Source organism: Boleophthalmus pectinirostris, unplaced genomic scaffold, assembly GCF_026225935.1.
Source record: "Boleophthalmus pectinirostris isolate CB_2022bp ecotype Guang Dong unplaced genomic scaffold, ASM2622593v1 HiC_scaffold_12, whole genome shotgun sequence".
Taxonomy (NCBI): Eukaryota; Metazoa; Chordata; class Actinopteri; order Gobiiformes; family Gobiidae; genus Boleophthalmus; species Boleophthalmus pectinirostris.
In genome coordinates this window covers 35,666,150-35,680,302 of record NW_026571018.1, presented here as the reverse complement: position 1 = coordinate 35,680,302, position 14,153 = coordinate 35,666,150, and the positions used below count along the sequence as shown (strand labels likewise).

At 40.5% G+C, this 14,153-nt stretch overlaps 1 protein-coding gene across 7 annotated transcripts in view; it reads left to right on the top strand.

Moving 5' to 3' along the window:
- tcf7 (transcription factor 7) overlaps positions 1 to 12,750 on the top strand; it is a 139,360-nt gene extending 126,610 nt beyond the window's left edge. For 4 of the 7 annotated variants that reach the window (XM_055148341.1, XM_055148339.1, XM_055148342.1 and 1 more), the window contains one exon: positions 6,441 to 12,750. In XM_055148341.1, coding sequence (XP_055004316.1) covers positions 6,441 to 6,957 — 517 coding nt within the window. In that variant the 3' untranslated portion in view covers positions 6,958 to 12,750. Of the gene's footprint in view, positions 1 to 6,417 lie in introns of all 7 variants that reach the window. The other 3 variants (XM_055148343.1, XM_055148344.1, XM_055148345.1) reach the window with 3 other exon arrangements.
- Positions 12,751 to 14,153: the final 1,403 nt, after the last annotated feature.

The following is a 14,153-nucleotide window of genomic DNA, read 5'->3' as shown; positions in this document are numbered from 1 at the left end:
GTTTAGACCTGGTGTAGTCCTGGTTTAGACCTGGTGTAGTCCTGGTTTAGACCTGGTTAGACCTGGTTTAGACCTGGTGTAGTCCTGGTTTAGACCTGGTTTAGACCTGGTGTAGTCCTGGTTTACCTGGTTCAGACCTGGTTTGACCTGTTACCTGGTTTAGACCTGGTTTAGTCCTGGTGTAGTCCTGGTGTAGTCCTGGTGTAGTCCTGGTTTAGACCTGGTGTAGTCCTGGTTTAGACCTGGTTTAGACCTGGTGTAGTCCTGGTTTAGACCTGGTGTAGTCTTGGTTTAGACCTGGTTTAGACCTGGTGTAGTCCTGGTGTAGTCCTGGTTTAGACCTGGTGTAGTCCTGGTTTAGACCTGGTTTAGACCTGGTGTAGTCCTGGTTTAGACCTGGTGTAGTCCTGGTTTAGACCTGGTTTAGACCTGGTTTAGACCTGGTGTAGTCCTGGTTTAGGTTACCTGGTTTAGACCTGGTTTAGACCTGGTTTAGACCTGGTTAGTCCTGGTGTACCTGGTTTAGACCTGGTGTAGTCCTGGTTTAGACCTGGTTTATACCTGGTTAGACCTGGTTTAGGTTTACCTGGTTTAGACCTGGTGAGTCCTGGTTTAGTCTGGTTTTAGACCTGGTGTAGTCCTGGTTTAGACCTGGTTTAGACCTGGTTAGTCCTGGTTTAGACCTGGTGTAGTCCTGGTTTAGACTGGTGTAGTCCTGGTTTAGACCTGGTGGTAGTCCTGGTTTAGACCTGGTTTAGACCTGGTTAGTCCTGGTTTAGACCTGGTTTAGACCTGGTTAGCCTGGTGGTCTGGTTTAGACCTGGTTTTAGACCTGGTTTAGACCTGGTGTAGTCTGGTTTAGACCTGGTTTAGACCTGGTGTAGTCCTGGTTTAGACCTGGTTTAGACCTGGTGTAGTCCTGGTTAGTCCTGGTTTAGACCTGGTGTAGTCCTGGTTTAGACCTGGTGTAGTCCTGGTTTAGACCTGGTTTAGACCTGGTGTAGTCCTGGTTTAGACCTGGTGTAGTCCTGGTTTAGACCTGGTGTAGTCCTGGTTTAGACCTGGTTTAGACCTGGTGTAGTCCTGGTTTAGACCTGGTGTAGTCCTGGTTTAGACCTGGTTTAGACCTGGTTTAGACCTGGTGTAGTCCTGGTTTAGACCTGGTTAGACCTGGTTTCCTGGTTTAGACCTGGTGTAGTCCTGGTTTAGTTGTTTAACCTGGTTAGTCCTGGTTTAGACCTGGTGTAGTCCTGGTTTGGTTTAGACCTGGTTTAGACCTGGTTTAGACCTGGTTTAGACCTGGTGTAGTCCTGGTTTAGACCTGGTTCAGACCTGGTTTAGTTCTGGTTCAGTCCTGGGCACATGTGATGTTCTTTATGTTCTGTAGGTGATTATTAACGCCGTTAATGTTAATGTGATTCCACATTATTTTAAGTAAAAAAACTCATCACATCGGTGACGTCACGACTCACGTACCCACACTTCACCACTTGAACTCAACCTCGTCACAACATGGAGGAGATACACGTCAAACATCTATAGATACTTTGCAGTCACGTCATGCTGGGGGGTTCTGCATGTACGTCTGTGGTGGAATGGTCAGCGTTTGCCATGGTGACACAATGCATATATTAACAAAAGCTGTCAAAAAAGTCTTAAGATGGTCTGAAAACACAAAAAAGTAAATAGAAAAAGGGTTTCAACTGCATTTTCTGAAGCCTGTGATCTGTGTGAGAGGGACGTGTTTAACAGCACAAATCAGTTCACCCGTTGTAGTTCCAAGGAAGTTTGTTCTGAAGCTCAGATTGTATTTTGCAGCTAATCGGGGGAGGGGTGATGCTAACTGTAGGCTCTGCTGTGTCTGAAACTCTGTTACTCAAGTAAGACTTTAATTTGAGCTTTATTTTCAGACTACAGGGTGACCAGATGCGATTGGCTGTAAATAAAAATCGCATTAACTAATAAAAACATTGAGTTCTATACACAAAACTGAAGAAAGAACAAACAGAATGAGCTAAACTGCATAATTAGGGGAAAGCTTGGTTGTGGCACTGCCTCCCCTGCCTCCCCTGACCACACGTTGCTGATACTCTATCTTGCTGCTCTCCACTCGGCTCCAAATGCTGCGTACTATACACCCGCACCTTCAATCAGACGCTCTTCCTTGGTATGACGTAGGAGGTGACGAAGGCAAATGTCCGACTTGCAAACAGAGCGTCTATTACTGTCAGGGGCTGCATGCGGTCGACTCAACCTCTTATCAGAAAATAACTACTCAGTATTCTCTCTGAGGGTCATTTTCAGGACATTTAGGCCCGGATTTGGGATTCAGGACAACAGCTTAGATTTTGGGACGTCTGGTCACCCGATCAGACTATCTAATACAGGGGTGTCAAACATACGGCCCGGGGCCAGATCAGTGTTGTGCATGAACCAAAAGAACGCGTCATTGAACACGTTCATTTTCAGTGAACTTTGAACTGAACGCAACACTTTTGTAAATCAAGAACTTGAACGTGAATTTGTTCAAATTATGTTTGATGAACAGTACGTCACTGTTGGGGTTCAGTTAAACGTCGGAATTTGTTTTCAATGACGAAGTGACGATCTGCTCGCACTTCATCGCGAAACCACAGCCGCGTGTCAACGTAAGCGACTTTTAGCGAACGTACGGGCTTTGTGTCTCTCATGGAAGTAATCAAAACTTGACTGGGCGTTTAAGCTGCTTGTATTTACTTCTGTACAGGCTGACCACGCAACGCAAGGATTTCAAAAGTAAAATTTCAAAGCACTAATTAACAGTGTATGTGGATCTGGGCTCTTTCACATGATACAAACTGCCCAGGGAGCACAATGTGCTGATGGTAAATGCACAAATACAACATAGATACATGCTCTCTGTGGATTTTGACGGGGATGCACCTACACTCGTGTAGAGCGTCAAAAAATAGGATGGATCCTATTTTCTGAAATCTACACGCACAGGACGTGCTGCTCCGCGCGCGTATTATTTTACTTGCATATGTGAGTAACACAAATGCTTTTTTAAGGACTGAAATGTCTCTTCATCAAATTGCTAAAATCACCGCGATATCAACAGCGGTGAAAAGCCGGAGGTTCGCCCGCGTAGACCGTGATCCTGAGCGAAAGGACGACGCAGAAGTCCGCGCTCCACCGAACTAAACGCAGCTGACGCCCGATCGCACTCGTTCTCTCAGGGGCGGTCCAGATTCCAAGTTCTAGTCCAGGATTAGTCCTGGTTTGGTCCTGGTTTAGTCTTGTTTAGTCCTGGTTTAGTCTGGTTCAGTTCTGGTTTAGTCCTGTTCAGTCCTGGTTCAATCCTGGTTTAGACCTGGTTCAATTCTGGTTCAGTCCTGGTTTAGTCTTGGTTTATTCCTGAGACCTGGTTCAGTCCTGGTTTAGACCTGGTTCAATTCTGGTTCAGTCCTGGTTTAGTCTTGGTTTATTCCTGGTTTAGACCTGGTTCAGTCTTGGTTCAGTTCTGGTTTAGTCCTGGTTTAGTCCTCGTTTAGACCTGGTTTAGACCTGGTTTAGTCCTGGTTTAGACCTGGTTCAGTTCTGGTTAGTTGGTGACCTGGTTCAGTTCTGGTTTAGTCCTGGTTTAGACCTGGTTTAGTCCTGGTTTGGACCTGGTTCAGTTCTGGTTTAGTCCTGGTTTAGACCTGGTTTAGACCTGGCTTAGACCTGGTTCAGTCCATATACGGCGCAAAAGTTCAGCATCTTAACAGTTCTTTTGGTGAGAGTAAATTAAAAGTGCTGCAATAGTCATGTAATGTTTTACATTTTAAATACAGTAATATTGTAATGTAACAAATGACTTTGAAATGACAGTAACAAGTCATAAATAACACATCACAGTTTTAAAGTCACTTGTCCAACAGTGGATCTTGTAAAGTTGTTGTAAACTAGAAGTCAGTTTGAAAAATAAATGCAGCCTTTCATTTGCAGATCTCATCTAAATATAAAATGAACTGAACTTTGAACTAGTTCAAAATTAAAATTGTGAACTTGAACGTGAACTATTCACTTTGAACAAGTTGAACTGAACTTTGAACTAGTTCATGAAAAGTGTGAACTTGCACAACACTGGGCCAGATCCGACCCTCCAAGACCTTTAATGTGGCCCTTGGCTGATTTTCTACTAAAATATTTAAATTATATTTTCTATTAAAATATTGTTAATTTTCTGTGGTGCTGAGCCTAGCAGCATCTCCAGCGTCTCTGTACGTGGCCCCTCCCACCAGAGCAGCACAAATGAAGACTTGTCTCTTTCCAAACGCTCTTAAAGGACGATCGTTTTGACTGTTGACCGTGACACCCTCATCAGAAAAATGTCCAACATGAGAAAAGTGGAGCCGAGTGCAGGATTTTACAACAAAAATTTTACGTATTCATATTTGGATACAAGTTCATGTTAAAACATTGTGTTGAAATTGCATTTTTCTTAAAGTTTCAGGTTGTTTATAATATTTTGAATAGATTTGCGTTTCTCAGCACAAATATTTTAACTTATTGTTATTTTTGGGGTTTATATGCCATGAGTTTTCTGATCCGGCCCCTTTGGGATCAAAGTAGGTTGGATACAGCCCCCGGACCAAAATGAGTTTGACACCCCTGATCTAAAAGCTTTTTGGTGTGTTTGTTAATGTGTGCATTATGTCACTATTTGGAAACACAGCCTGAAATTCTACCATAGACATGCATGCACAGACCCCCAACCCCAATGTCTAGGGCAGGGGTCTCCAATCTTTTTTCTCCAGTGAGCTACATTTACAAAACAAAAATGCCAGAGAGCTACCAATTTCAGCATTCAGAAAGAAACTGAGTAAATATAAGAGCCTCAGCAAGTCTTAGACGAGGAACAGTTAGATGCTTATAAAACATAAACCATTCTCCATTTATCAGTGAACCAAGTTAGGCATCAAAATGATACATTTACAATGGTAATTAATCAAATTTTACTTATTATGCACAATATATAGAATTCAGAAATCCGTTGGTGAGGTGGAGAGCTACTGGTCCAGGGTGACCAAACATCTCTGTTTAGTTTTGAGCCCTGTGTCCCCTGTCCCAACAGATTAACTCAAAGCCGTTTCAGACAAGAAATGTCCCAGGCTATTTTTGACCAATCTGATCCCTGCCAACAGTAAAGAGAGACGTACATTGTAATTTGTTTAGGTAAAATAGAGAAAAGCTGCTTAAAAATGACAAAAACACAAAGAAAATGTGATGAAACTGATTTACATGTTAGTCATGATCAGTGTTGGGAAGGTGACTTTTAAAATGTATTCCCCTACAGATTACAGATTACACACACCAAAATGTAGTTTGTAACGTAATCCATTAAATTATTCAAAGTGAGTAACGTAATCTGAATACTTTGGATTACTTGATTTGCTGTAGAGAAGCAAAGACGAGGACATTTTAATATAAGATGTTTTGTCTGTTAAAAGAAAATAAAAAGGCAGAGTCTTTACTTAACTGTATAAAAAATATTATTGATAGAAGAGGAGACACGGTCCACGCAGCATGATTTAGTCCTGTTATATCCAGTTTTAGTCCTGTTTTAGACCTGGTTTAGACCTGGTTTAGACCTGGTTTAGTCCTGGTTTAGATCTAGTTTAGATCTAGTTTAGACCTGGTTTAGACCTGGTTTAGTCCTGGTTTAGATCTAGTTTAGATCTAGTTTAGACCTGGTTTAGTCCTGGTTTAGATCTAGTTTAGATCTAGTTTAGACCTGGTTTAGACCTGGTTTAGTCCTGGTTTTAGTCCTGGTTTAGATCTAGTTTAGATCTAGTTTAGACCTGGTTTAGACCTGGTTTAGTCCTGGTTTTAGTCCTGGTTTAGATCTAGTTTAGATCTAGTTTAGACCTGGTTTAGACCTGGTTTAGTCCTGGTTTTAGTCCTGGTTTAGATCTAGTTTAGATCTAGTTTTAGTCCTGGTTTAGTCCTGGTTATAGTCCTGGAATATAGCCCAAAATGTGAAAAGAGGAAAACAGGAAATTACCGCCGTGTAATCCATTTATTTCAACAAAGTAACTGTAATCCAATTACCACTCACTGAAACTGTAACTGTAACTGAATACAGTTACTCATAATTAGTACTCTGATTATGCAACTCCGGTACATGTAATCTGTTACTCCCCAACACTGGTTTTCACAGTTTTATTATCACAAACCACCACAAATCGAGTGTATCCCAGTTTTTAATTTTGAAAATCTGGTCACTCTACCTCATGTCACTCCAAAATATCAATACCTAACTGTAGTAATATTCCGTAGTAGTGCTTTAGTAATGTAGGATCATGCATTTTGTCCATTGTCATCTTGTGTTGTTGTGTTCTTCCCATTGTGTGTGTGTCTGACCTCATCTCCACGTGGTTTATGTATCTACAGACCACTCTCTCTGACCCGTTTAGGAGGAAGAAGAAATGCATACGATACCTGCAGCATCGGGACCTTTGCGCTAGCCCCGACTCCTCCGAACTGAGCGCCATGGACTCTCCCTCTCCCCAGACGCTTCCCCCCGCCCTCACAAACATCGAGTCTCCGCCCACGGCCCCGTCCCCGTCCCGCAGTCACCCCAGAAACCACTCCAGCCTCGCCGTCCCGCCGCCGCCGCCGCCGCAGCAGCACGTCTCGCCCGGCTGCTCCCCCTCTCCCCGGACGCTCCCCGCTCCCGTCAAAGCCGCAGACACTCCGCCGGCGCTGTCCCCGTCTCGCGGTTACCAGCAGCGGGGTCAGCAGGGCCGGCCCAGCGTTGGCGGTTTTCAGCACCGCCACGGCTGCCCTCCCGCTCCCCAGACGCTTCCCCCGCCCCGCCTCGTGCACACCCGCTCACACGCACGCTCGTCGCCGCAGCAGCCGTGCCAGATCAAGCCGTCGCTGGCCAGAGCGGCGGGGCTGTCGCTCAAAGTGCTGACGGACAATCACTGAAGAGGAGACGAATCCAACGAGAAGTGTTTTTTCTGTAAATGTGGACGTTTGTTTGGAGGTGAAGGAGTGACATTAGGCTGTTTTCTGATCTACGTTACAAAACAAAACACACCTGGAGTTGTGTTTCGTTTCATTCACACAAACTCTGCACATTCAGGCATTGTTCTTCTCTCAAACAGAAAACACAAGCGATCCACTGTGTTTTTAAACTCCACACACCCTCACTAAAAGCATTTGGATCATGTCAGCCCTGGAGTCACCGATCTCTCCTGAACTAAAGGTAAAAGAAGCTGTTAACTTGAAAATGACCGCTTCATGACATCACAAGTTGGAACAGAGCATTTTGAGACCTCCATGATGTTAGGACCCCCATCAAAACCACAACTACACAAAAACTGTGCCTGTCGTTTGTGCCGATTTGTCCTGCAAAAAGTTTCATTTGTGCTATTTTTGTTTTTGAGATCTTCACAATTCTTTTATAGGTCAAATTAGGTCCAGACGGCCCCACAGGAAGCTTCAAAATGCTCTTCAACGGCCCAAAATGGAGTCAGTTGTTTGTGCTACATTTGTGCTGTTTCGTGCTGCAAAAAGTTTTGTTTGTGAGATTATGGTTCTTAAGGTATTAGCAGTTTTATTTTGGACCGATGACGTCATCCAGCCCCTCAAAATGTTAAAGAGTCTCAAAATAGACTCGAATTATATGAAACATTGGTATTTTGTTTGTGCTGTTTTGTGCTGTGACAGTTTTTATTTGTGTCAGCATATTTCTGAAATTATTAATTATTTTTGCGGAAATTATATGATGTCATTTCCGTTCGGTTAACGGCAGCAAACTCCGCAAGACTTGTGAAGAGAAACGATGTGAGGCTGTGGAAAAGTCTGCATTATTAAATAAAACATGAATCAAAAGCAAGTTCCTACAGACTGATACAGACTTTTCCACAGCCTCACATCATTTATCTTCACGAGTTTTGTTAAAGCCGCTGTTGTCAGCCGAGCGGAAATGATGTCATATAATTTCCACAAAAATAATAGTTAATAGTTTTAGAAATATGCTCGCAGAAATGAAAATTGTCACAGCACGAAACAGCACAAATGAAATACAGATGTTTGGTATAATTTTCTGCTGTTTTGAGGCTCTTTAACGTTTTGAGGGGCTGGATGATGCTATTGGCAAAAACTAAAACTAAACTAAATAAAACAAAGATTTTTGCAGCACAAACGAAGCACAAACGGCCGTTGAAGAGCATTTTGAAGCTTCCTGTGGGGCTGGCTGACCCTAAATTGACCTCTAAAAGAATTGTTAATATCTCCAAAAACTAAAGCAGCACAAACAAAACTCTTTGCAGCACAAAACGGCGCAAACGATTAACGTAGTTTTTGTGTAGGTTCGCGTTTGATGGGGGGCCAGCTTCACACGGGTCATTTTGAATTATTTAGAGCTCAGGCCGACTAATAATAAAGCGTTACTCAAACATGTGAATGAAACAAAACCCAACTCCAGGTCTGTTTTTGCGGAGGTAAAAACATTATAACATGACTTAAAGCTCACAAGAGTCAATTTGCGTAATATAGGACCTTTAAGTTTGAAAATTAGACCATTCGTTTTTCAATAAATACTGTGAATCATTTTAGAAAATAAGTACACTTTTGCTATTATTATTATATTTTGTTGACAATGTACACAGCAGTAAAGTCATTCCCTGTATTCTGAAGTTCCTATATTACACAAAATTGCCTCTTGTGAGCTTTAAGTCATGTTAGAATGTTGTTACCTCCTCAAAAACAGACCTGGACTTGTGTTTTTGTTTATTTCACAGTTTAGTTTTGAGTAATTCTTTATTTTTAGTCTGTCTACAAAACTCAAAATGTTCCGCTGCACAGTTCTCAAGTCACGTTTTACCTTCTGTTCAGTAGAGAGGGGCATTTCCAGGTAATATTTGACCTTTTAAAAGAACACACAGTACCGTCTTTGTGTTTTGGAGATGTAAATGTTCCTCTTCGCAGCGAGAGCACCTTTAGATCGAGAAAAAAACGGACAAACTGAGCCGAGTAGCGGACCAGGGTCTTAGAATTAAAGGCGTAGAATTGGACCCTCTTCCTCTTAGTTCATACCAAAGGGGGGCCCGTGTGAGACTTTTTGCCCCGGGTCCCTCAAATTTCTGTCGACGGGCCTGACTGTGAGCGGAGATATTTTTTTTTAGAGAGTTAGTTTAGTCCGAATTTCACTTTCTCGCATTCTGTGCCACACAAAACAACAACCGGTGTTTTGACTCAAATATGAGCGTTCAGGAAAAATAAATGAATGATTAAAACGTACTAATAGACGCTAAAACAATTTGAGAAATGCGTTTTTGCCGTTGTGTGTCACTCCTTCGCCTCTCGTCAGCAGCTACAAAACAAAACCACCAAAAATCCCATGACATTTAACTCAGTATTTGTGCAGGTTTGATGAGTCAAAGTTCTCTCTTTTAGGCACTTTTTATCTGTTTACAAAATCTATGAGGACCAAAACTGACAAAACAATATAGAACTCGTACCAAGTGTGCCAAGATGAAAAAAATAAATAAAAAATGTGTGTAAATGAATAGAAAATGTACAAATAAATACAAACAAATCCAGAAATGTGAAATTATAGTAAAGGATTTTATTGGATGACTCTACAAAGATGTCTAAATGCATGAAAGAGGAGGTATTATGGATTTTTTTTTTTTTTCTACATGTCTGAAGAGGTTTTAGCTGTCATCCATACATGTTTGAGTAATCTAGCGATCTCTACTGGGCCTTAATTGAACCCTCCTTATGTTTAGCTTGAAGTTTCTGCTCAAGAAGACATATATAGCATTTTTAAAACAATAAAAGGTCACATGATGATCTAAAAATGTCATGTGATTGTGTTGTGTGCAGTTATACCCCAGAAAAGTGAATTAACTCCTCTTTAAATTAGATAAAAATATAATTAATTCTATTTCTATTGGTTCTTTTATATTGTTTTGCCAGTGCTGGTCTTTCATATAAATCAATGGTTACAATCTTATTTTTGTGCATTTATGGCGCGCTGTGTAACTGTTCTGGTGGTGAGGCGGACATTTGCATCATCTGTCTCCATGGAGATTTGTATAGAATGTTCCACAGTACGGCATTAAACATATTACAGGTGTTTCTCATACTCAAAAATACCTTCAAAATTTTGCAATCTTCCTGTGAGTGGATACGTTTAATGCATGTGGAATGGTTCGGGCAAAGCAATAACATCTCCATGGAGACAAGCAGATGGCAGACCCTCCGTCAGAAATGTTACGCAGTGCACCTTTAAAGGTCCTGTATTACTCTTGTGAGCTTCAAGCCATGTTATAATGTTGTTGCCTCCTCAGAAACAGACCTGCACTGCACGGTTCTCTGATCTGTCCAAGATTTTAAAACTTATATCAGGTTATTCATCTGGTTTTCAGGTTTATTATCTACTTTCTGGTTCTGACAATGCTTAATTTTAGTCTAGAGGTTGTTTATTTTAAGAGAACTTGTCAAGTAAAATTATCTGTCCATGCAGGAAGATAATTTCACTACTTTTAAGTCATTTTCTGAAAGTGTTTATATCTTTAGCTTTTTTGCAGTGGTGTTTTGTTTCATTCACACAAGTTTGAGTAACTCTAGGATGATTAGATATGAGTTACATCTACAAAACTCAATATGCTGTGTTTAGGGGTATGATATTGCAAGTTGATATTTTCAGCATGAGAGAAGAACATACAGGGTTCCCACAGTCATGAGAATCCTGGAAAAGTCATGGAAACTGAAAATGTCATTTCCCAGGCCTGGAAAAGTCATGGAATTTTGTAAATACAATGAAAGTTTTGGAAAAGTCATGAAATTATATTATCTCTTTCACACAACTCCAGTGTTCTGTTCAGTTCTCATGAGGCTATTATGATTATTTCAGAACATCTGTGCCTTTTGTTTAAAAGAGACGACAATAAAATCACTGACAGGATTTAAATGTTCAAAAACTATAATCAAAAAACTATAAGGTGAGTGGAAAGAGTAAAAATTTCATATTTAGCCTGAAAAATCTGATCAGTTCGACTCATGTAGGTGCTGTAAAGCAGAGGTGGGACTTGCAAGTTGTGACTTGGACTCAAGTCAGACTTGACTATTTTTAGGACTTGAGACTTGACTTGATAAATTAGACTTAGACTTGGGACTTGACTTGAACCAGAAGGTCAGTGACTTGGGACATGACAGACTTGAGGCCTGTGACTTGAGAAGACTTGACACTTCTCCTAAAAAATATATGTTTTTAGAAAATACTTTATTAAAATGCTTAATTTTATAGAAACAAACTGGAACATGTCCCTCCCACTTCTGTTTGGTACTTTGGATGTAATTGAAGTACTGTGAGATGGTGTCTTCACTGTGCTACAGTAATATACAGTAACATACAGTACAATACAGTAAAAGGAACTACAGAGAACATGATCCTTCCTTTTAAGTGCAGATTACATGACAAAATAAATGTTATTTAGCATTTTTAAATCAAAATTCTTTCTATTCTGACCTTAATGATTCACACTAAGATCTTCTCAAGACATTTAAAAAGGAAAAATGAGCATTTCTACAAATCTTAAATACTCATATATAAATATACCGTGACTTTTTAAGTACAATTTAGTTTAAAATTCATATATTTAGCAAAAATATAAGTTGGTTTAAAGATTTGAAATGACTTGGAGCTCAAAGCAGACGACTTGGACTTATGGGCCAGTGACTCAAGACTTAACTTAGGCTTGCCTTTATTTGACTTGGGACTTGACTTGGACTTGAGGTCAAAGACTTGAGACTTACTTGAGACTTGCAAAACGACGACTTGGTCCCACCTCTGCCGTAAAGTCATGGAAAATTCACTTTAGGTCATGAAAAAGTCATGGAAAAAATGTTGTCAGTGAAAAAGACTGGGAACCCTGAGCCTAAATGTGCAGGGTTTGTGTGTTAAACATGTGTGAATGAAACAAAACACAACTCCAGGTCTGTTTGTGACGAGGAAACAGAACATAAATGAGAGAACAGTGTAACATGGGCCCTTTAATATGAATTGGCAGGTGCGTGCGAGTTACTATTTTATGTTTAATAATGTTTTGTATTTTTGACTGACATTCTGCAGCTGTGTAAAGACCAAATGAGAACTATTATAAATCTCACGTGTTGTAAAGTTTCCAATTATTATAACTTTTCTATGTTTTTATGTAAAATATTTGAAAAAAAAAATTACAAAAAAAAAAAAAAAAGTTAAGTTTTCAAAGCAATACATTTTGAGTGTTGTCTTAACTGTCAGATCTGTGCATGGTCAAACTACATCGGACTTAATGTTTTGATTTTCTCTTGAGTAATTCTGCAGTTGTCCACTAGAGGGAGCGCTGGTGGATAGCTGTGATTTAAAAAGGTCATTCCTCTTTTGAAAAATAAATGAAACATGTTTTTTTTTTTTTTTTTTTTTTTTTTTTGTATTTTTGATGCATTGAAATCCATGACGTATTATCTGTTTTTGTTACATGTAATAAAGTGTTTTAATATTTGTCATAGTCGTCACTTCTGATCAATGAGGGCGGGAAAGAGGGATGCAGAGGAGAGGGTCAGAGAAGAGGAGAGGGTCAGAGGAAAGGGTCAGAGGAGCAGAGGAGAAGGTCAGAGGGTCAGAGGAGAAGCGGAGAGGGGCAGAGGACAGAGGAAAAGGTCAGAGAACCAGAGGAAAGGGTCACAGAAGCAGACGAGAAGGTCAGAGGAACAGAGAAGAGGGGCAGAGGACCAGAGGAAAGGCCAGATAGAGCAGAGCGGAGGGTCAGAGGAACAGAGAAGTGGGTCAAATGGAGCAGAGGACGGAGAGGGTGAGAGGAAGACATTTTGCATATTGAAGTAGCCAATAAAACAAAACTTTCCAAAATACTGTTGACCAACTCGAGAGATGAACATTTTCTTAGCAATGCAGTGTTGGATATAAAAAGCAACTGGTTGGTTCCATCACCGTTCTGTCAGTCTGTACCTGAAGTCTCACAGGTTCTTGGCTTGGTCAGTCTCCAGCCCGTAGTGTACACATTTCTGTACACCACAGGTGTCAAACATACGGCCCAGGGGCCAGATCCGACCCTCCAAGACCTTTAATCTGGCCCTCGGCTGATTTTCTACTAAAATATTTTAACTATATTTTCTATTAAAATCTTGTTAATTTTCTGTGGTGTTTATCACAGCAGCGTCTCCAGCGTCTCTGTACGTGGCCCCTCCCACCAGAGCAGCACAAATGAAGTCTTGTCTCTTTCCAAACGCTCTTAAAGGACGATCGTTTGGACTGTTAACTGTGACACCCTCATCAGAAAAATGTCCAACATGAGAAAAGTGGAGCTGAGTGCAGGATTTTCACCAACAAAAATTGACTTATTCCTATTTGCATCCAAGTGTTGAAATTGCATTTTTTTTTTTAAGTTTCAGGTTGTTCATAATATTATAATATTTTGTAAAAGAAAGAGTTCATCAATTAAAAAAATATTTCTGTAATAGATTTGCATTTCTCTACACAAATATTTGAACGTATTGTTATTTTTGGGGTTTATATGCCATAAGTTTTTTGATCCGGCCCCTTTGGGATCAAAGTAGGTTGGATACGGCCCTCGGACCAAAATGAGTTTGACACCCCTGCTGTACACTACGCACGCCACTTGCTGGTGTGGTTCCATGTGCGCCTTACCTGCGGCGTCTCAGAGCCTTTTGGTTCTGTGCTGGACTGTCTCAGGGGCGTCTGTGCACAACCTACATATTTTTAGGTGAAGGGACATTTGACAGAGATCTTGAACCCAGATCGTAGTCAGAAATCTGGTGGAATGTAATGAAGTAAAAGGAGTAAAGTACTGTACTGCTGATAAAATTCTTGGTATCTAATCTGAGAGCAGCTATCTGTACTTTCTAGTCCATTACATTTTTGAACTGGACTGAAAAGTAAGTAAAAAGTTTTTTTGTTTTTTTTTATTATTGTGTGTGTTGAAAAGTCCAGAGGGGTTATTTTAACACCAAGCTCAAAATACTAAAAATACCCAGAATTTAGCATCAATTTTGCATCATTGCACTAGTTTCCAGTTTATTTTAGAGTTAGTTTTAAGATTTTATTTGTTTCTAAAGCTTTGAATGGACTGACCCCATGTTATATCTCGGAC